Raw genomic sequence first — 22037 nt, 5'->3', positions numbered from 1 at the left:
GAAGTATTTCTGATCACTTCAGTGGACCAGTAAAACTCAAATTTCAATACCTCTGGAAGTTGTATTTTATTTCTTCAACAAGAAATTCAACAAACAAGTGAGGTTCTATCAAGCTAGATCCAGGCCTTAGCCCCTCACACTCCCAGCAACTGCAAAAAATTAACTGTCTTGGCTGAAATTAGGACATTATCCACCCATTATTCTTTACCATTTATATCACGCCCAGATCCTACACCGTCCAAATGTATACACATACACAAGCACAGGTATAATTTCTGTATGGATATCTTCCAGGGCAGGAGGGCTGGTGTGCTGCTGGGGTTACAGTCTGCATCAGAAGCTCATGTCTGTTAGAGCAGTCCATACTCGTTTTTCATGGTAGCTCTGTTTGTGTCAGACACTGGCAGTGTCATCCAGCAACCAATATTACACTGTTCAACATTACAGACTCTTATCACCACAAAATCAAATCCCGCTGAGGTACACATCATGTTTCTTGGTCCCTCTGCATTACCTACCAAGTGCACTCAGGTCCTTGGGCAAAAATAATCTCAAGGATGGGTTTACCTGTGCTTGAGGCAGGACTAATCCAAGCTGTATTCCCTAGAACTCTTCTTGTGTGCATTATGGGGAATGTTTATCCCCTCCTACAGTACATGAGGGTTTTGACTGGGCAGGGACAGCTCTACTGGTAGAGCCTGGGGTGTTCACTAAACCAGGCAGCCTTGGCTTAATGTAGAGCCCAATGTTTGAAGGTCCCACCACCCTTTGCTTGCAATGTGTTTTTTAACAGTCCATTGTACCGTTCAATCTTCCCAGAGGCTGGCAAGTGATAGGGAATATGAAATATCCACCTAACACTGTGTTCCTTGGCCTGTTGTCCAGGAGGTTGTTTTGGAAATGAGTTCTGCTGTCTGAGTCAGCTCTCTCAGGGGTGCCAGGTCACCACAGGACTTGCTTTCCAAGGCCCAGGATGGTGTTCCAGGCAGTGGTGTGAGGCGCAGGATACTTCTCCAGCCATCCAGTGGCTGTTTACAAGAACACGTAGCACTTGCCTTGGCAGGCCTGCAGGAGTGTGAGGTAACTGATCTGCCAGGCCTCTCCCTATTTTTACTTGGACCATCGTCTGCTGTACCACAGAGGCTTTGCTTGGCCTGCCTGATCCCAGCACGTTTCACAGTTATGGATAACCTGGGATAGAGGGTCCATGGGCAAGCCCATCCCTCAGTCACGAGCCCATCTGGCTGTTGCATCTCTTCCCTGATGACTGGAGGTGTCATGGGCCCACCAAGTCAGAAATAATTCACCCTTCTGTTGCCAGTCCAGATCCTCCTGAGTCATTTTAATCTTGGCAGCTCAATCCACCCACACATTGTTGCAATGTTCTCCAGCAGCCCAACTCTTGGGCATATGTGGGTCTCATGAGGTACTTTGACACAACTTCTCTATTCAGGCAGTGACATCTTGCCACAGCTCATCAGTTCAGGTGGGTTTGTCTCTGCACCCCCAGTTAGTCTTTTTCCATTGTTCCAGGCACCTCCACAGAGCATTTGCCACCATCCACAAGGTAGAGGTAGAGCACTGGCCACTTCTCTCATTCAGTGATATCTGAAGCCAGCTGGGCAGCTTTCAGATCTGCAACATGACTTCTCCCACCTTGTCACTCACTTGCTTCTGCAGCTCTCTTCACAGGCTCCATATAGCTGCTTTCCATTTCCAGTATATTGTATCCCTACAATATGGCAGGAACTGTCAATGAAGAAAGTATATCACTTTTCATTTTCAGGTAGCTGGCTGTGTGGTGGGACCTCCTCAGCACACGTTGCCTTTTCCTCCTCCGATGATGATGGTCTGAAACTTTCATCTTGGAAGCAGTTAATTCCAAGATCCCTGGGTGACTGAGGTTCAAAATCTTGTTGTTCAGGACCCCACTTGCAATAATTTTTCTTTTGTGTCACATGATAGAGAGGATTTATAATCTGACTGTAGTCTGGAATATGCATCTTCCAAAAACCCTTAGCGCCTAGGAATGTCTGTGTTTCCTTTTTGCAGGTCAGTGATGATTGTCTTGGTTTAAATTAGTGTTATAAATGAAATCAGCCAAATTTTATCAATAAGGATTTTATTTTGCAAAAAAATTTGCAAAATCGAATTTCAGAACAGCCACAATCAAAGTCAGCATCGAGCCCGGGGTAGGTGCTGGATGAACTCCAAACCAGCCTCTTTTACACTGGTTCCCCCCAGGTTTGCAAACTGTCCTTTGGAGAGCCAAGTTTTATACAGGTTTTTTTGCCTGAGGCTATGCAATTTCAGTTTTTTTGTCCTTCTTGTGTCGTTACATATTCATATTTCTGCTGCCGGTCTGTTGATGAGATTTCCAAGAACGGAAGAGAGTTTGAGTAGATTTTCGGGATCTGGACATTAAAATGCATGGTCCCGAGGAATTAGATCAAGCATTAATCACCGGGTTGTTGGTAGGCCCATCTTGCCTGGGTGGACCCATCTTCTCTTGGTGTTTTCTTTGTTCTCTTGCAAATTACTCCTCTTTCTGGGTCCCGGGCAGCAGCTTTTGCAATCCCAAGTCATTTGTGTTTTATACATGAAAAAAAATGCTTTATACCTGATTTTATACATGTACAATAAAACGCGAATTATACCAACATGTATTACAGGTAATTTAAGGGGAACGCTCTAGAATGAGTTAGTTTTATCAATCCCCTTCCACCAATATGGAGAAATGAATACAAGTAGTTGTTGCAAGTGAAAAAATAATAGTTTACTAAAAAACCGAAATAGCAATAGGTAAAAAATAATAGTAATAGTTACTAGTTGGATAATTACAAAGTTGGTGAAATCTCATGAACCCCCCCCAGCAACAAAGAGAAACTCAAAATGTCAGCATATGCCCTTCCCCAAAAGGGCACCAGGCATGGGCAAGCACTGTAGGGAAACAGAGGGCAGGTGGTGGCTGCCCTCCCCACGCTGGGGTCAGGCAGGGGCTCCACTGGCAAACGCAGCTGTCAGACTGGCAGCGGGCACTCGGCTAGGGTGCGGGACTCGTGCGGGGCGCTGGCCATCCTGTCGGCAGCAGAGGCAGTGCGGCTGGCTGGGCGCCTCGCACTCCCGCCTTTCCGCCTCAGCCAGGCGCTGCTGCTGGGCTGCAGGGGCTGCACCGAGCCCGGCGCTCTGCTCCTCGGGGCCTGCAGCCAGGTGCTGAAAAATTCACTCTGAAACAGTTCTCGATTGTGACACGCAGCCTCTTCAGTTGCTACTGTTGCAAGTAGAGGCAAGAAAAAGCCAGAAGGCAAACCAAGCGGCCAGAGAGAGGCAAGAGGGAAACTCTGCCTCGGCGCCTTGACTGTTAAAGGTCCTGGGACAGCCCCAGCCCTTTCGTTCTGTTTGCAGCCCCAGGATCTCATAGAGACAGTAATGATTTTTGGGCACAGAGAGGTATGGAATACAGTAGTAACATTTTGGGTTATCCAGGACAGTGACATAGCTGCTGCATTGCTAACCGTGTCCATTGGACTCTAATGATGCCCATTTGCCGTTTTACTCCTAAATACTGAATTTTAAATGCTGAATTTTCTGGGCAAGTCCCTTGACTTTGCTTTATGGCAAAACTAGCCTTCAGGAGGATTTGGCTTATCTTCTCCCCTTTCTCTCTCTTTTTTTTCCCTTTGCTGTGTTTCCCCCATACTGTGATGCCATCACTGTACTGCAAGTGTTCTGGAGCCGCTCCCTTTCCCAGTGCAGTCTGGATCAGTCCATGGCAAATAGCAGGGCTATGTTTCCACCCCTGGGGCAGTCAGTTCCAAGTGCACAGCCCTCCAGCTGAAACCAAACTGTGGCCTGACTAAACCTGTGCTGCTAAAGGAATGGGAAAAAACACATTAGCAGTGTCAGTGGTGGCACCACTTTGCTGCCTTGGGCTCCAGTCCGTACTGAAGTTCCAGCACACCCAGCACAGCAGCGCTCAGAGGTGGCGTGACGTCATTCAGGCCACGACAGTCCACTCTGAGTTTCCATTCTCCACTGGACTTACACACTCACCATACAGGGCTGATAAAGGGTGAGCAAGGCTTGCTGACCACTCCCTGGGTGCCCAGCTCACAAATCCTCTCATGGGTGGGGACCACAGAGTCCCAGCTGGTGCAGTGATGTGGTAGGGATCAGTACCTGTTCTTCAACCCTCAGCAGTCCCACAGCAGAAGGGTCCTATGAGAAACCAGGCAAGGCATTCAGCTCTCTAATTTCCTCTGTCTTCACAGTGGCCATCCCAAAAGCCTAACAATGACCTTTTGGGTCTCTGATTACCCCTCCTGAGGTAATCTATGCCAAGGATCCATGTAGCTTCTGGGCCAGTCACAGAGGGGTGTTTTTGCCATTCACTCCCAGCCAGGCTCACTCAAGCTTCCAGTAGAGTCAGCTTTTGGGATTCCCTTGTCACCCCAGAAATAGAGATGGATTCTACCCCTACATGTCTTGATGGCATCAGGGTACTTTGTGCTCTGGTGTCACCCTTGCATGACTGATGTGCCAGGGCATTGGATCCACGCAGTCCAATAGATCTGATTCTCCCTCTCCTCTACCTGGCTGGAGTCAGGGCCCTTCTGGTCATGGTTCACTTCTTGTAGATATAGATGGAGGTCCTTTAAGACAACCAGAAGTTATATCAGCCCTTCTTTTCTGTCTGAGGGAGGACTTGCCTATTGGAAACTGGAGTGGCATTTATCCTTGAAAAAAATTTCCTGTGGTACCTGTTCTTCACTTCAGCTCACATACCCATGCTGTCAGTGCAGAGGTGGGTTTTCCATCACACTTCCTCACATCCTCTCTGATGTGATTCAGGTAAAACCACAGGTTACCTCACAGTTTGTACTCTCTCAAGCTGAGAGGTGCTAGCTGCGAATAGCAGAGACTGTGTTCCAATAATAGTGAGGCATGGGACATTTCCTCTCTAACTTACCTGAGACACCCGCATAGTAGTGAGAGCACCTGGTGAAATCAGGAGGGGAAAAAAAAAAGAGCATTTTAGCACACCCTGAAAATACCATATTCTAGATAATATAATCTGATACATTAATTATTTCTCTTGCATGTTATGTAAGATTATTTAGCACACCCTGAAAATACCATATTCTAGATAATATTATCTGATACATTAATTATTTCTCTTACATGTTATGTAAGATTATTTAGTAATAGGATTTAATAAGCTTATTATTTAGAGATCCCGTGCTCATGTGGTCAGAGATATTTTTCTTTATCAGATTATGAATCTGATCATGCAGCTAAATAGGTGGCTGCATGAGTGGTGACTCATCTGTACCTAGGAACTTTTTTCACAAAGCAGAGTTGCCAATGTGGATACGAAGAAAATATTTGTATAATCACTTTGAAAAAATATTCCTGCTGCGATATATGAAAGCTGTGTTGCAGTGTACTGAAAGCACATCCTCAAAGTTACTGTTTGAACAGGTTTTTGTCTCTTGAAGGTAAAGATAGTTTCAGGAGGAGCAAGTTTGACTTGAACAGAATTTCTCTGGAGGGATGTTACATTGAAAAGTACCAGACACAGCATGCTGATCTGGAAAGAGCATGTTTATACCAGCACAGCAACTCTCAGAGGAATTACACCATTTAGATGTATGATATCAATATAAATTAGCACTTTTCCTAAAAAATGGATAATGTCAGAAAAACTTGAGTTTTCGATTCAGTGGATAAAGCTGTATTCATGAAGACTGCACAAAATCAGTTTGAGAACTTGCTGTTTTAACAGGAGTGCATTCTGGGCTAGATTTTTTTTCAGTAATTTTTATGTGATGCTGATATACTGTTTCTTGCAATGTGGATGCATCAGCCATCTTGTCATTTTCAGATGTAGCCCACTGCCTCCTCAGTCTCTCTGTGAAGTCATGGTAGCAGTAGCACTGTTGAAATCCTTGCAGTTGTTTCCCGGTCAAATGTTTCAAGCCACATTTAATCAGCAAGTGAGCTACCAGATAAAATACTTTTTTGTATTTTTATTTTCTGAACCTTTTCACAAAAGACTAGAAGCCACATTTTTCCTGCTGAAACAATTTTCTGGTCACACAAATTTTTCTGAGGGCACATTGTATTCTTAGTTTACAAGTAAGCTAATTTTCTAATTTAAACTACAGTACTTTTTTTCCTCCTATAAATCATCCTGTTAATTCTACTTTAAATTATCCTTTTCTGATGTCACAGTGATGATGGCATTAGCCTGAGAAAGTAGTCTGTGCCATTCTAGCATGGTAGAATGAAACTGGTGGGGGCAATCAATATTTTGTTTTCTGTTCAATGGGAATTGTAGAAAGATACAAAACTGCAATTGTATACTGTTGAAGTTAGCTGTATCTTGTAGGAGAAAATTCCTTCTCTGTGTAGCTACTGGTGTCCATGTAGATATGAATATATAAATGTCAAGGTGTATGTGTGATGTAATATTCAGTAACTGAGATTCTAGAAAGGAGATGTTGGAAAATGACTTGGCTGCATTAGTTGTCAATTTCCTCTGCTTTACAGGAGCTCTTCCGAAGTTCATTTACAGCAAAGATTTTTATTCCTGCATTTTCCATTTTTTTAAATTTTTGCCTTCCAGTATCCAAGGACTGTTGAAAAGCCAACAAAATGGTATCAATTCAGTGTTCACCTTAGGTGAAACCACCTTCTTGGTTTATCAATACTGGTTGTTTCTGCATAAGAGTAGCACAGAGGAGCTTAAGTTACAGGCAACCTATGCAAAGGAAAAGTTCATTTTTATAGTTTTTCACTGAGTTGTGAAATACCATTAGTAGCAATCACAGCCAGAACAATTTTAAAATAGTTCCCGTTTCAATGTAAAATGAAAGAGTTGTTTGCTGCAAAAATATTCTCTTGTTTTCTAGGCTGTCTATGATTCTGCATGTTCATTGTGTGCTTGGGATCTGGTGTGACTTGAGTAAGAGCTGATATAAATCATTGCTTAAGTCCAGCATATTTGGTCTGTATTCACCCAATTCGTAGAAAATGCTACCTCCTTCTCCAGTTTTTCAAAATTCAGTTCTATTTAATCCTGCTGCTGCAAGAATAAGGGATCCTTATATGACATGTATAACTGCTTATTCCCAATCATAACTGTTGTATACGACAGATCCGTTAGCAGTCTCTGAAAGATAGTCTTCCTGAGTAAAGGTGGACATGCAGGAAGGACTAATCTCTAAATTTCTATTGTGAAGGGATTCAAGTATGACAGCCAGTGTCATGTGGACAGCAAATAGGATATAGATGGAGGCTAATGCAGTCATTTCCGTTTTAAATTTGGTGTGACACCCTATCATCTGTGTAAGTAAGCTTTTCAAGTATGGAGGAGCACAGTAGGCAACCAAATGTTCTTAAAACATCTTTTCTCCCATCCCTTTCTTTGCTTTGTTCCTTCCTCTTTCACAGCTCCCCTTTTCTTTTCCTCTTCCTCCTCTCTCTCTTCCCTGCTCTCTCCCACTCCCAGCAAAAATTCCAGCTCTGGTTATGAGCTAAATCTTACTGACACATCTATAAGCAAAGATAAGAGTTGATTGGTAAGAGACACGGCCAGTGTGCTGTGACCACCACTTGTTAGGTCCACCCTGTTTCTGCCATTGCTTTCTGTCTTCTGCATGCTATCTGTAAGGGCAAGTTGGCTCTTACCTGACACTGCAGTGCTATCATCTTAAGAGTAGGTGAAGTTAGGATGCGCACAGCAGTCAGCACCAGGGAACATCGGATGTTGGCTTCACAAGGTACATCACCATAAGTCAGTTAACTGAGATGAAAAACAATTCCTCTTGAATTTCCTTCACTGCTGTGCAGCCACTAACAAGAAAACAAGAGTTTGAACACACAGTATGTTTGTGTGTTTGAGGATTTTCATCCCAAATCAGCCTCAAGATCTGTAGGTCTGAAAATGTCTGTCATAACTTTTTTCCCCTTATTTTTTTCTAAACATTTTACAGTAAAGGAAGTACTTCAAGGAAGTCCTTTAAAGGACTTAAGGTATAAATATGTTTAATTGTTTCTATGGTCCAGTGTTTCCCGTAACTACTTCTGTGGGAAAGCACAGTCTAATCTGTTAACTGATCCAAGGAAATACTGTTTAAGTAGTTTCATTTATTTGTGTTTGCCAGTAACATAATTTTTTGTTCATTCCCTTTGAACTATGTTCTGTTCTTTCTTCATTTAACTACATTCAGTTCAAGAGTTAATTTGTAGACACTTTCAGAATTACCATTTAGTAGAAAAATCTATTGTGGCTTTACAAAGTAAAAGTGTGCTGTTTATACTAGTTTCAAGTAGACCTGTTGTGTGAAATGAAAAACTACAGTCAGATTTTCTTTTGTGATATCTCAGTTTAAAAAGTTCTTCTTTGTCTAATGCTTCGTAGTGATGTTGCTTCTATTTAAAGCATTGAGTTTGATCTTGGCTTTGATCTAAAGCTTTTGATCTTGAAAGAAGGATGTTGTGGCTGTAAAACAAAAAGGCTAGGAGAGATTTTTTTTTTTGCAAGTGATAAAGGCATACTCTCAAGATTTAATAGTCACTTATTGGATCTTTATTTACTTAAATGTCTTTACAAAGTACATCTAATTCTATATATTGAGGATTTGCTTACACACATGCTTTAATGCTCCCTATTTAGCTAGAGCTGAGATTTCCTTTTGAAGCTTTCACAGAATATAGCAATATATGAGTATAAATAATTTTCTAAAGAGTATGAATAATTTCTAAAATACTGACAATACTTTAGTAACATCATTTTAACTATAACAAGTATGATGCACTCTATCCTTTGCTGCCTCTTGTTTTTTAAGTAAAAACACAAAAGCACTTGATAAAATCCTAACTTAGGAATTAATAGTATTTGGATTTTGCATAGTTGACATAAGAAGGGCACAAGAGTACCTGATGAAGTCCCACACCTTAATTTAATGACCTGCTCACAGCATGTTGTTGAATAAATAAAGCCTATAGCCAAGGCATCGATAATGGGCTTGGTGTGGTACGGTATACCTACAAAGCTGCTTTGGATCTTGCTTTTAAGGTGCATTTCAGACCCTCCAAGGTAGTGTAGTTGCTGGATTCTGGAAGTGGGAGCAAGTACCAAGGCCAGTGCTGTAGCAGTTGGTGGCGATCATCCTTCAACTATCTATCACTAGGCCGTTCCTCTGTCCGTGAAGACCTGTGACAGAGCATGTTCATAGTCAGGGTCTCGAAGAGAGAGCCTGTGTCTAATAATGAGGCTGTAAACCGTGACGAGCATGGATGTGGAGGCTATGAATGGCCCTCCCGTCGGCGCGGAGGGAGGGAGCGCGGTCGGGCCGGGCCGGGCCGGGCGGGCCGTGCTGTGCTCCGCACCTGCGGGGCGGGGCGAATGGTGCCGAGCCGAGCCGAGCCGAGCCGAGCCGAGCCGAGCCGAGCCGAGCCGAGCCGAGCCGAGCCGGGCCCGCGGCCGCCCCGCTGGGGGTGTCTCAGGCGCGGTGCCCTGGCCGGGCCGCCCCGGAGCCGGCGGGCCCTGACGTCTTTAAGGCAGGCTCCTCCTCTCTCCGCGGGGCTCCGGGGGCCGGAGCGCGGGGGCGGGAGACCCTGAGGAGGTGTTTCATTTCCTACCGAGGGCTGCGGTGTGCCGCTGCCGAGCCGCGGAACGGCCGCGCGGCGTGGGACGGAACGGGGCGAGGCGGCAAGGGGCGGGCGCGGCTCCGGGGGCCAGCGGCGGTCGGAGCTCGCTTCCCCTGCGCTGCCGCCTCGGGGCCCCGGGGAGCAGAGCGCATCGCGGATCCTCCGCGGGCGATCCCGCCTCACCGTGCGCTTTCTGCCCTGTGTAGCCCCTGCTGGAGGAGGGAGAGACGTGGAAGGACTGTCAGCTCGTCCAGCAAGTGAGCGGCGAGGTGAGGAGGAAACCTTTCACAGCTGTTACGTTGCACCCGCTTCTTCCCCTTGCAGACCTGCTCCTGGAGTTTTCTGACACACCATCCCCACCCTGGCACGCTTTTGCTTTAAAAAAGAATTGCTTTTGTATTAAGAATAAAAATATTAGTATGGAGGAAAAAAACCCAAAAACCACCAAACGTTACTACTTTAGTCAGTAATAACAACCATGCCATCCAAATTTGGCTTTGGTAGTCTGGAACAGTGTTCGAGTGGGTGGCTGGAAATAAATCTCTTACTTGAAATAGAAGTGTAAGGGATAAAGCGCAGAGGTTTTTTCATACTGCGATGATAACTTCCCATTTTGCAACCTGGTCTGACATCAAAATGTTCTTTGTGAAAAAAACACTTAAACCAAAAGCTCTAAGATGAGGAACATCACCTCACACTTTGATCATGTGCAAGTAATAACCAGATTACCTCAGACCACATCACTTTAGAGAGGAAAAGTGGTTTTTTTCTTTTCAGTGAAGCAGTGAAAAAAGTTGTCTTGAGACTCTTTATAGCTTTTTTACTAATGCTGAGTAACACCATTAGTAAAAGTACAGTCGGGTTGCATCTTCTACCTAAAAAATCACCACGATTTTGAACTCCAGGTCGCAAAATGGATTCAGACAAACCGGAGGATCAGAAAAAGCAGCAAAAAGAAAATGAAACAGGATGAAGTTGTTTTCCAGCAGGTAAGCAATCATGATGTCAGTTTGTGTATGGGTCAAAGGGCAGAAGATTCAAAATGCTTTCTGATTATGTCTTCTTAAGCTTGGCAGAGATGTTATTTAGTGTCTTCGACAAGATAATAGTAAATGGATGTTACAGATAAGGTTTCAGAGTCAGTATGTAGATACAATGGCAAGAAATTAATAACCTTTTTAGACGTCTGTATTCAGGAGACAAAATTTTCGTGTATTTGTATTTAACTGGGACATTCTCAGAAAGAGACAGAAGGATGCTTTCATCAGAGAAATAAAGCCCTTGAGAGCTTTTGACAGGACCTGAAGCACTTTTTTCAGATACTGGTAGGTGAGAGACAATTTTTATGGTAGATATTGGGACAATAATATATGTGATGTGCTCGTTGAAAGAAAATATTTGTACTATGTTGTTGACTCTTCATTCAGAGGATGAATTCAGAAATCATCTGTCTGTAGACTAGATTTCAGTTAATGAAAATGTGATGATTATTTTAAAAATTACTACAGAAGATTTAAAAACCTGAATACAATCAAATTTAAACTGGCTTTAAACCAGTGAATTTTGATTAATCTATTGTGAAAGACCTGTTCTATAAGGTTGTGTTGACCATTTAAATTACAATTTGGAGAGGTAAGTTGTTAACTGATACTAAATAGCTGTGTTCTGTCTCTTGAGGGAAAAAAAGGTGAATAAAAATGCACTTCCAAATGCATTATTAGAACTGTGTTTTTTGGGTTTTTTTGCTTGCTTTGGTTTTGAAAACAAATTTATTATTGTATTTTAAAGCTCTTGTTACTTTTAAAGGATTAAAAGAGTAGTGTGTTGGTTTGCTGTTTCGACAGTGCTTCTAAAATGCATCATGAATCACTGCTGTTTCTGTAGCCAAATTCTTGATAGCATGACTGCCAGCTCCTGGGATATGTTGCCTTAGTATGGGCATTGCAAGTATATGACAAATGTCCACAAAGTACATTGTTGTGGGTGGATGATTTACCAGCTCCATGCTTAGCTAAAAATTGCCAAATAGAATCCTTTAATTCATGACTTTTCTTTTGTAGCTGGAATACATAATTTAGGAAAGATGTTCTCTGTTGTTGTGCTTTAGAATGGTGTGATCTAAATAGAGATAGCATAAACTGTTTCACCAGGTAATTCCATTTCTGTTCGTATATCTGTATGTGAATGTGTGTTTGTGTGCATGTGTAGCATTTGATTTGTATTTGATTGTAGCATTTGCAATCATTTTATGCTAAGATGAAGAAGATTTTTGTAAGATAAAAATTGTATTGCCTTGGGAATTTGTGGGCAAAATGCATTGATAGTACAAACCAGATTGCATGCATTTTGAAGCACTTTTTAAATGATGCAGAGTAGATCCTCTGTTACACCTTGAACAGCAGGTTTAAAAGTGCTTTATGCTGTTACATCAATCCTACTCTCTTTTTATAGGAAAAAGCTTCATTAGTGCAAAATTCCTTTGTACTAATAAAACTCATTTTCTGCTGAGGGTGTTGTTCTCCAAGTGTTCCATAGTTTGTGAGAGAGAACTTCAGCAGGTACCTTGCAGTGATAGAAATGCAAAACCTGATGTGTAAACATAAGATACACTCGTTGTTTCAAACAGTAATTCTAGAGCAAGGTCTGTGAGTAGACATATGAATTAAAATTGAAGGCAAGCATAACCATTGTATTCTAGTATCTATAAGTATAATTAATTCATGGAGATCCAGGGCAGATTCACAGCACTGCATTTGCAAGGTTCTTAACCGCATGGGAGGGAAGAGGTGTAGCAATAATCTTATATTTGATAGTAAACCACTAACTATTCACTGAGATTGGAATTTATGTTGCCTAGAAGATTGACCATGGCAATGGTGACATTTTCAGTAATGTTACAGATAAGAGAATAGCAGAGGAAAAGAGTGAGGGGATCTCCCTGGTGCTAGCAGAGCTTTATTATTTGGTTTCAGAGTTGGTTGCACTAGGTTTCCAGCCTTGACTTACTAGTGCAGTTCCTACTCAGTGTAGGTGGTGCTAACCTCTGTTGCATGAGAATTATTGAATTATTATTGAAGTTGTGTCTGCTTATAGAAGAAATAGCAATGTACAGGAGTTAAAATGGCATTATAAAAAAGTTAAAGTATCTTCAGAAATAAACAAGAAAACAAGAAAGAGAAAAGCATGTAATGGAAAAGTAAGGCTACCTTGAAGATAGCAGAGAAATAGAAATAAAGATGTGGAGTGAGAAGAGGGAGGTGAGAAAGCAAGCAATAATAAACACAAAAGTCAGAGAGTTGGTAGCAGCTCATATTACAACTGTGATTAAAATAAGAATGCTAATGTATTTTGCTACAGCTATAAAACTGAGCTTTGCTTTGATCTTGCTTATCCTTTCAAAACAAGCACCAGCTTATTAAATATAGCTTCTAAATTTTCAAAACAAGCACTAACTTTTTATATGCAGCTTCTAAACTTCCATCTGCCTGTGCTGTCAGACTTTTCACTAAGCTTTCATGTGCCTGTTATGTCCAGTTGTCCTCTATTATTTTTCTTCTTTGTGATAGGAAATCCTATTTCTAATACAAGATGGATGACTTTGCTGTACTGAGTCACTGCCAAATCAAAACAACTGCGTCCAAGTACAGAATCTAGGACAGAAAGATAACTGTATGGAATAAATGAAACTGAATAGTGAAGGAAATATTGCTGACAGCTGCTGAGGAATTGCTTATTGAAAAAAGTTTGCCTTCTGAACAGTTAAGTTTGTAGGAGCTGACTTTACATCCACTTATATGTATTTAAATAACATTTGGGGGATACTGTGTGCTGGATGAAACTATGTTCCTGTAGTGTTAGCTGTGCTCAAGAGTGGAGAAGCTTGTGTAGAAAGGTGTGGTGCTGCTTTCCAGTGTGGATCCACACGGCAGATTACAGCAGTGGAACAGAATCAGTGTGTGAGAAAGACTTCTAGCCGAATAGCTGAGGGTTCTCATACTTTAACTCTTATTTATTTAGGGTTTTTTCTGTTTGTTTGTAAGCTTTTTAAAAATTTTTTAAAAAAAAAATTTTGCTTTTTTGCTCTTCCATCTCTGAAACTCCTTATATTTTCTTAACACCTTTTATTCTAATTTTTTCTTTCCTGCTTTTTCATCCCTTATGTCTCTCACTGTCTTCTTTTGACTCTTTTGGTCACCTTCAGTACCATTCATTCCTTTCTATTTACTTTCAGTCTCTCTATCTGTTTGAAAGAAATAAAAAATCAAGTTGAAAAATTGAAAAAAAAAAGTTACCTTTTGTTCACCATGTTTTCTGCTTATAATTTTCTGTAGGTACTCTTCTTACAATGTGTGTACACATACACAAATGTAAATGCATTACTTTTTGCATTTCTACTTTTGTCCTCCTTTCTGTTCTTGTTTTCTATTTTTTTAGTCCTCATTTAATATTATGCTCTTCATATTGTCATGTACCAAGTCAGCATATTTAGCAGTCAATAGGTATATCAATACAGAATGCCATTAGTATGTGAAATTTAGAGAAGGTGTAACACAGTTGGTTAGAATTACTTGGTTAAAATAAGTGTTGTTTTATAATGAAGAGTATAATAGGACTGTTATGTTATAACTGTTGTTATGATGATGATGTTTGTTTTAATAGTTGACTGTGTCTGCTTGAAAAAAAAGATTCCATTATCCTATCTGTGTTAGGCAGAAGAAAATTATCTTCTAGTCAGACTAGTGGAATTGTGGCGTGTGATCTGTATCTGCTGTGGAAAAACATCTTTTCATTTTGAGACTAATTCACTTTTACATGACATTCCGTGTCAAAACATAAAAGCTGATTTGAAAATATTCCAGTGTTATAAAATGTATCATCAGATGACATAAAAAGGATTTAGGAAAAACATTGAAATAAGCATGCATATATATTCACATTAGATAAGGAACATGTTTCCTGCATATGCTCAAAATTGCATTTAACTGTTTCAGTTTTCGTTTGAGTGTATACTGAAACACTGGGGAGTGATTCAACTTTTCCAGAATAATTTCTGCTGCTTTCTCAGAAATACTGTTTTCTTGTGTTTAAAATTTGTTTGCTAACCACTACCAATGTGTCTTTGATTTTTTTCCTATTGGTTGTTGCTATTGATTCTTTGTGTCACTCCAGAGATTTACAATTGTCAGTATTTGAGCTCTGTTAATAACTTGAGCAAAAATTACTTCCTTGATATAGCTTTTAAGTTTCTAATAAAAAATAGAAAAACACAGATCAGTTGTGGGTGATGCTAATGCTAAATGCTGTCTTTGCCCTTTAATAATGAATTCGCCACCAAAAGTGAAACACAAGAAACAAATCTTGTAATTCTGTAAAATGAGTTGTCTTGTTATACAGCAAGTAGAAAATATCTCAGAGTTGCATTAAAAAATACTGATAAAGTACATGTAGTATTATAGAGCTGTTAGTTAACTAGGATATTTATTCAGGATGGTGTGCTTCTGCTAATTTAGGTAACAACTATTAACATATAATGCATAAAAATTACATTAAATCTTTAATTGGCATGTATTTTTTGTTTGTCAAAATGAGCATTTTTATTTGAATCTACCAAACTAAGGATCAAAACAAGGATCAAATCTGAAATAATCTGTTGAGTTTGTGCAGTACTTAACAGCTAAAAGAAACATGGCAAGAAGTCCTAAACTGTTGTTCAGTGATGTTTGAGTGGTGTTATTTGCTGTACCAAATTCTGTTAATTTCACAGAACTTTCTAAAAACCTTGTAAACTGGCCATCACTGATTACAGAATACATTAAATTCCTTTATCATTCAGAAATTTTAATGGAAAATTTTTCCCAGCTCAAGTACAAGACCTGCCATAAATGTTGTTAAGCTGTCTGGGAAATAGACACTATCATTTAAAAGCTTTTTTTATGAGTACATAAGAATATAATTTCAGGCCATTGAAGTAAAGTAATTTTAGTATTTAGTGCTCCATCCTCAAAAGAGTATTTGTGAATTGTTTGGAAACTTTTTAATTGTGCTGCTCTAAAGAGCTGTTGTTTTTTAGGATAGTGCTGTTTCAGAATTCACCTAAGAAACATTTAATAGAGTAAGAAAATACTGTGTCTGTGTGTAAAAGAAAAAAAAAACGCAAAACAACAAAAACAAACAAGAGTGAAATTTTTGGTATGGTAATTTTTTATTTATTTTTTTTAATAGTCCAGTTCTGACCACATCAGCTGTATCTTATTTCCAGTAGTAGTATGCCAGGATCATAGTTTTCTTTTTAATGGCACCCAATCTCTCTTAGCAAGGAATTGTTGTATCCATTTAATATGGAGCCTCCCAGACAGATATTAAGTTGTTAAAGAGTGAATGTGCTCATTACACCACACTAAGGTCACATTTTTAGATCAATCAAGCAACTTATCACCATGCATATGCTGTTCCCTTTCTGACTCTGAGATGACCATCTCTAAATTAGAAGGTCTCATGCCAGCATGGTTATGTATTGAAATGGTTTAAAGTTTGCAGATATTTACATCACTGTTAATTATAATTGTCCAAGCAAGCAACTGTTCTGTGCAATTGTAGATTAAGGTCACTTTGTTGTAAAAGACAAGGTTTGTTCAGAAAGGCAGAAAAAGGAAGTTTTAGTTAGAGGGGTTTGTTGCTTTTGATTTGTAGGAAGATTTAGTTACACATTTGTGATGGAGCACTGTTTGGCTATCAGTCTCACTGGAGGCATTTTAAGGTGATGTTTGTGTATGTTATCATGTGATGCTATCTAGAACTACATTACTGGGATTGACTACTGCCACTAACTTGTTCAGTCTGCTGTTGACTATCCTATTTTTGGTGGTTGAAACATGATGATTCATACCTTAGCTTAATAAAAATAAGTTTTGTCTTTAATAAAACAGGAAATGGAAAATGTGAGAACGGTTTTACTCTTTCCAAAATATAAAGAAAAACCAAAAAGCATTTGATTATTTTTAATACTTCTCAAATCTATGTCCCCACCAGTGTTTACACAGTGAATTCTGAGTGGTGATATAGTGAGTTCTGGGAGCAGAAAGAAGTCTATCCCTCTCTGGGCATTTACAACTGGAGCAGCATACCACATTTGGAAAAAAGTAGTGCACTGCCTTCAAACACTCCATAAGTTTTTTCCTACAGAGTTTTCCTATGGATTTTTTTATTAGCTGAGAATATATACTTGTGCATGCCAGCTGAATAATCTACTTGATTTAAATGTCCCCAGGTTCTTCTTGACTGTATTACTATAATGACTCTTAAGGAGGTTTGTTGGTCTGCTGGCTCGAATGTGTGCTTTATTTCAGTCTTACATGTGTTTTACTTCAGTCTTATATTTATTACACATTGTCAGAAATAGGCTTAACTATTTTTTGATGACCGGTCTTAGCTATTGTCCTCATTGTATGTCTATTTTCAGTTTGGATTTTGTTCACATGCTATATAGTAAAAGCACATGTGTGGTAGTCTGTAAGCGCAGACATTTTTTTAAGAAATGTGCAGGCCCAGAAGGTAAGGCTAGACCTTTTGCAAAGCCTGGTAAAAAGGTCTTGGTAGTTCTCAATCTGTTTTTTCATGGCCACAGTACTGAAAGTAATCATGGGTACAACTTAAAATACTGTCATTCTCTCCCCACCCAGAGTCCGCTAAGAAGCTCTTTTAGAGCAGGAAGGTAGCTTACAGTTGAAAGCAAATGCATTCTTTGTTGCTTTAACTAAATGGACAGGATTAAATTCTAAAATGTGTGTAAATTGTATCATACTCATTTGGTCTGTGCTGCATGTATTTTCTTGTGCTACTTTTTGTATGGGCACAAACCAAATTAACTGATCACAATTGTCTAACTCCCCACATCAGATGCTTCATGCGCAGGTTTTTTTGAAACCTGTGTCAGCATTTGAAATTAGACTACTTCCTAACATTACTCTGTGTGTGTGTGTGTGTGTGTATATATACATATATACTTAAATTTCCATAGTTTTGATGAAAAAATTATTACCAGTGACAATTTGCTTAATTAACTACAAGATATTTTTTTTCTTTGTCCTGTGCTGGAGCACATAATTATTTTTTAAGAAAAGCTTTTCTTTTTATCTGGAAAAATTGCTGATGAAAAGAAAGGCTGGGCAATTATGTTGCTCTGGATATCTTTTTCACTTTTCTGCCTTAAATTTAGGCATCTATTGGGCATTTTTAGTTAAAGTTATTAGACCTCTACATTGACCATGTTTGTTTAAGAGATGCTGTGGGGAAAGCCCACAAAAAAGTGATGGAGATGTGTGAGCTCCATCATTTTTGGTAATCTTAAAAGATGTGTAAGGAGGAAGATGATATTACTGTCCCAACAACAGGGACCATTTTTTGCCACTTTGAGTCTGTGAGATGGTTTGGGCATGAGACACAAGTTCCCTGCTGAAACTGGATTTCATTACTCTTCCTTCTTAAAAAATCTTATGTTTTGAGTTTATGAACTATATTCTGTGTATTCTTCAGGCTACATGCCCTAAATAAGCTGGACATCATGTCATGAATTTATTTAGCAGTTGTTTATTTCTTCACTCATACCTGAAATACCTGAGAAAAAAGGGGTCTTAGGACTTAGCATGGAACACTGATGAGGGTCGCATGTTCTCTCATCTACTTTGCAAAAGAAAATGAAATACAGCAAGAGAGTATTAAATGTTTCCATGCTCAAGCTTCTGTTTATTTCAAAGAAAAAATGGCATGTGTAGTGCCAGTTATGCAGTAACTGTAGTTGTCTTGTTTTTGTTTAATTTGATTTCTCTGTCTTGGCTGTACTTCTGAGAAACATGGTAAAGCTATTAATATATTAAAATGCTTTGCTGAACCGGGCCTTAGTCATTCATCCTCAAGATTTACTTTCCAAGTAATCACTTCCTCATTGGAGAGGAGATTTGCTTTCTCCTAATATTGCCCTGAGAATTTTTTACTGGGAGATATATGTCAATATTTTAAATTGTATCTATTTATTTTTATATCTAAGTCTTACAGCATAGATGACACCTTTGGGAGAGGGCAGATAATGTTTGAGGGACAGTAACTGTGGAATCAATTTGCAGAAAGCTCAGTTTCCTTTTACATCGTGCAATTTCCTCACTCCTCTTTTGTCTGTTAAAGAGAGACTGCTTATTAAAGCAACAGTAGGTTCCCTTCTGAGTGTATGCCAGTTCATACAAGATGGAATTGTTAGTTTACCACCCAAATTTACCTTTATTGTGGCTTGAAAAGTGTGGTCTATTTCTTCACAGCAAATTTTAGCCTGAGTAAACTTGCTAGATTTTCAAATGCTTCCAGAAGGAAGTAAAGAAAAATTGAATTTTATCTGTTGTGGAATACAAGCAACACACGTGTTCATATTTAGGACAAGTGATTGCATGAAGGGTTTGGGAAGCCACTGAGAGTGATTTCAGCTTACCCGATTTTATAGATGGGAATATGTGAAAGGAAGGTGCATTTTTAATCTCTTCATGGTTAATATAATTAATATACCATACTTTGGTTTTAATATCCCTCCCCTTATTTTGTAACATCTGTAATATTTTTTAAGGAATTAAACATTTGCTCTTACTTGAAAAACTAGTATGCTTATTTATAAATACAGGAGAGGAGATGTAACTGACAACAAAATGCTTGTCTGTAGTATATCCATTGCTCCCAATTTTACAGCAGCTCAGAGTGGCATAAAAGAAGCTGAGAAATTTGAGATACTTCAGAAGATACTACCTAGTAGCATGAATACAGTTTTTATGCAACTCAGTGTTTACAAAATATCTTCTACTAAACAAGTACCAAGTACTTTTTATATAAGGACCTCATTACCATTGTGTGAGATACCTCAAAAACACACGTCTCTTAAAATTTTCTGTCATTCAAAACTGAAGTAAAAACGTTTATCTTGATTTTACAGATCATAATCCTAAGCATGGAGATAATATCTGCTTGTCTGCAGATACCTAAGAAAGTTGGGCATGGCAAGGAGACGAAGTCAAGTTTTGTGGCCCAACGCAAACCTTAACACAAGGGCTGTCTGTATTATAGATAAGAATTGAATCAAACATTCTTCCATGAAGCAGTTAGTCCTCTCTGCACCAAAATGCATGCAGGTTGGTGATATTTTAACCTGCAGCATCGATCAGAACAGAACACAAAACAGGTCAGTCACACCTAGGGTTTTGGCTTCACTTCCCCAGTACTATGAAAGTTCCAGTGCGTATAGCAGTGTAATTGAAACAATGATCTTGAGCATGGGAGGATTCATCTTATCACTATTTATATTGTAATAGAACATAATTTCTAGTAATGAATTTCAGCTATAGTGATTTTAGATTATAAGTATCAATATAGGTGTTGGCTTTGAGTCTATTTTAAATACTAATAATTTTATGGACAACTATTTACCTTTTTGTCTTTGCTTGAATGTGTTATGCATCCTGTAATCTTTAATGCAAAGAGAGAATGAAATAATTAATAAAAGCATGCTAAATAATGTTTTTTTTCAGTGCAAAAAATTTTGATTATAAAAATTTCAAGCATAGTGTGATAAGATGTTGAAGGGCACAATAGCAGCCAGAATTTTGCCTGTATGTTGTGTCTTCACAGCATAGAAAGAGGTATGATGGCAAGTCTGTTCCTGTTTTATTAACTTGGAGGTAGTACAGAGTTGGAACTTATGATAAAGAAAATAGCATGCATAACCCTTTGCTACAGAAGTCTGTTCATTCTAGCGATGTGTGTTTCTTCACAACTGACATGAGACAGAAATGTAGAGTTAACTATCTTGTGTGAATGTCTTGTGTAGCTATTCAGCCTTCTGGTATAAAGTGGCACATGAGTAAATATTTAACAAGTTATATTTAATAGAAACTATCTGGTCAGACTATCAGGTTCTCTTTTGCTTCATCAGGAAGACAGGGATTTTTTCCGAAAACAACCCGTTTTGTACTTCCAGAGGGTATTTCATATCTTGCACTTGTTTTTAATCATTTAAAGCCAGTGAATATCCCATATAGGAATTTGTTTGAAGTGTTTTTAAAAAGGAAGGTTGTGTAATAGCAATGACCTAGATGGCATGTAGACGCTAAGTCTCTTCATTTGTTTTCTCTTGTCCAGAGCATTGAGATGGGAAGCATTCTTAGAATTATTTTCAGATTTTTAAAAGTCAGCCTTGATTTCCCTATATAACAGTAATCTCTTGGCTAGACCTGAAAACAGTACTGTTTACTCTTCAATAGTGCCATATGTTTGAAATTTTTTGTTTAATTTCGGTGCCTGTGTTGTTTTGATTTTTGTTTTTTTTTTTTAAATGAAGCCCTCAGAAACTTATACTGGATTTTCATAGATTAACTGCTTGAGTATAGAAGGAGGAGCTACCCAATGCATCCATGATTCTTCTTATAGTGTGCCTAAATCACAAAGTGTTGTCTAGTTTGCATGTGTAAGATTGTCTGTAAAGGTCACTTCTTTGCTCTGTAATTTCATTGTCTTTATGACATCACATTTTCTGTGACAGAAAGATGGCTGAGCAGTTAGGAGTCAGTAATTCTGGTTTTCTTCTTAGCTTATATCCTGCTTATTTTGCATTTACATATTCATTTGAGAAGTGAGCTATTGCTCCCAGTGCATCTTTACACCTCCATCATGGACCTGCAACTGTTTTAGTTGATGTATCCCTCTTTCTGAAATAAAAAGAAACTGAGTGCATCAGTGTATTTCTCTAGCACCTGCCATTGCTCCTCATTCCATTTACAGCATTAAAATCTGTGAAACTTGTAGAGTTACCTTAACTATGCATAGGCTACTGAATTACAAAATATGAGCTGTGCTATGTAGAGAGGGTAAGTTTCAAGTTCAGCATCTTTGTAAGCCAAAAATATTCTTATCTAAGTGTTTTGTTGTGACACTAAGTATCTGTAAAACACACTGAGTTTGGTAAATGTGAGAGTTCATGGGGTTTTTGTTTGTCATTGCTGGTGTTAGAGCAAGACTGATGGTTTCAAGTAAGGGAATTCTATTCTTTGGGCTGCACATATGTTTTTCACTATTGTACCTGTATCTGTAGTGCAATACAACTTGATGTGTCCAAATCATCTGGTACTCAGTGATTGACTATATTCCTTTTATCAGCTTATCTTGAGTCATCTTGATTTGAATGTTTTCATTATCATCAAAGCTTAGAATAAGCCAAATGCATAAATTGTGATCAAAATGCCTTTTCATGACAGCATAAAAATCCCGTTGTGACCCAACAAATCTGCTATGGAAAAGTTACTTTTGAAGACTAGTGACTTTTATTTGGCCAGAACATTGTGAGTATCTGTTAA

The 22037-nt window shown here is 39.1% G+C and overlaps 1 protein-coding gene and 1 long non-coding RNA gene across 26 annotated transcripts in view; one reads left to right on the top strand and one right to left on the bottom strand.

Moving 5' to 3' along the window:
• AOPEP (aminopeptidase O (putative)) overlaps nucleotides 1-22037 on the top strand; it is a 191831-nt gene that overhangs the window by 102391 nt on the left and 67403 nt on the right. For 23 of the 25 annotated variants that reach the window (XR_015280671.1, XR_015280672.1, XR_015280670.1 and 20 more), the window contains 2 exons: nucleotides 9864-9926; nucleotides 10563-10646. Coding sequence is in view for 11 of the 25 variants with exons in the window: in XM_086868364.1 (XP_086724490.1) it covers nucleotides 9864-9926; nucleotides 10563-10646 (147 nt within the window). In the remaining 14 variants the exon portion in view is untranslated. Of the gene's footprint in view, nucleotides 1-9863; nucleotides 9927-10562; nucleotides 10647-13223; nucleotides 14932-22037 lie in introns of those variants that run through there. The other 2 variants (XM_086868367.1, XM_023945014.2) reach the window with 1 other exon arrangement.
• LOC111941802 (uncharacterized) lies at nucleotides 2106-9841 on the bottom strand. Its single transcript, XR_002870272.2, has 4 exons — nucleotides 9397-9841; nucleotides 9056-9220; nucleotides 7693-7857; nucleotides 2106-4998 (listed from the first exon to the last, which is right to left on the bottom strand). It is a non-coding gene; the product is annotated as an uncharacterized LOC111941802 (long non-coding RNA).

The sequence above is a fragment of the Cyanistes caeruleus genome, chromosome Z, assembly GCF_971803275.1.
Source record: "Cyanistes caeruleus chromosome Z, bCyaCae1.hap1.1, whole genome shotgun sequence".
NCBI lineage: Eukaryota > Metazoa > Chordata > Aves > Passeriformes > Paridae > Cyanistes > Cyanistes caeruleus.
Note: the sequence above shows the minus strand (reverse complement) of the source record. Positions and strands in the feature narration are given on the sequence as shown.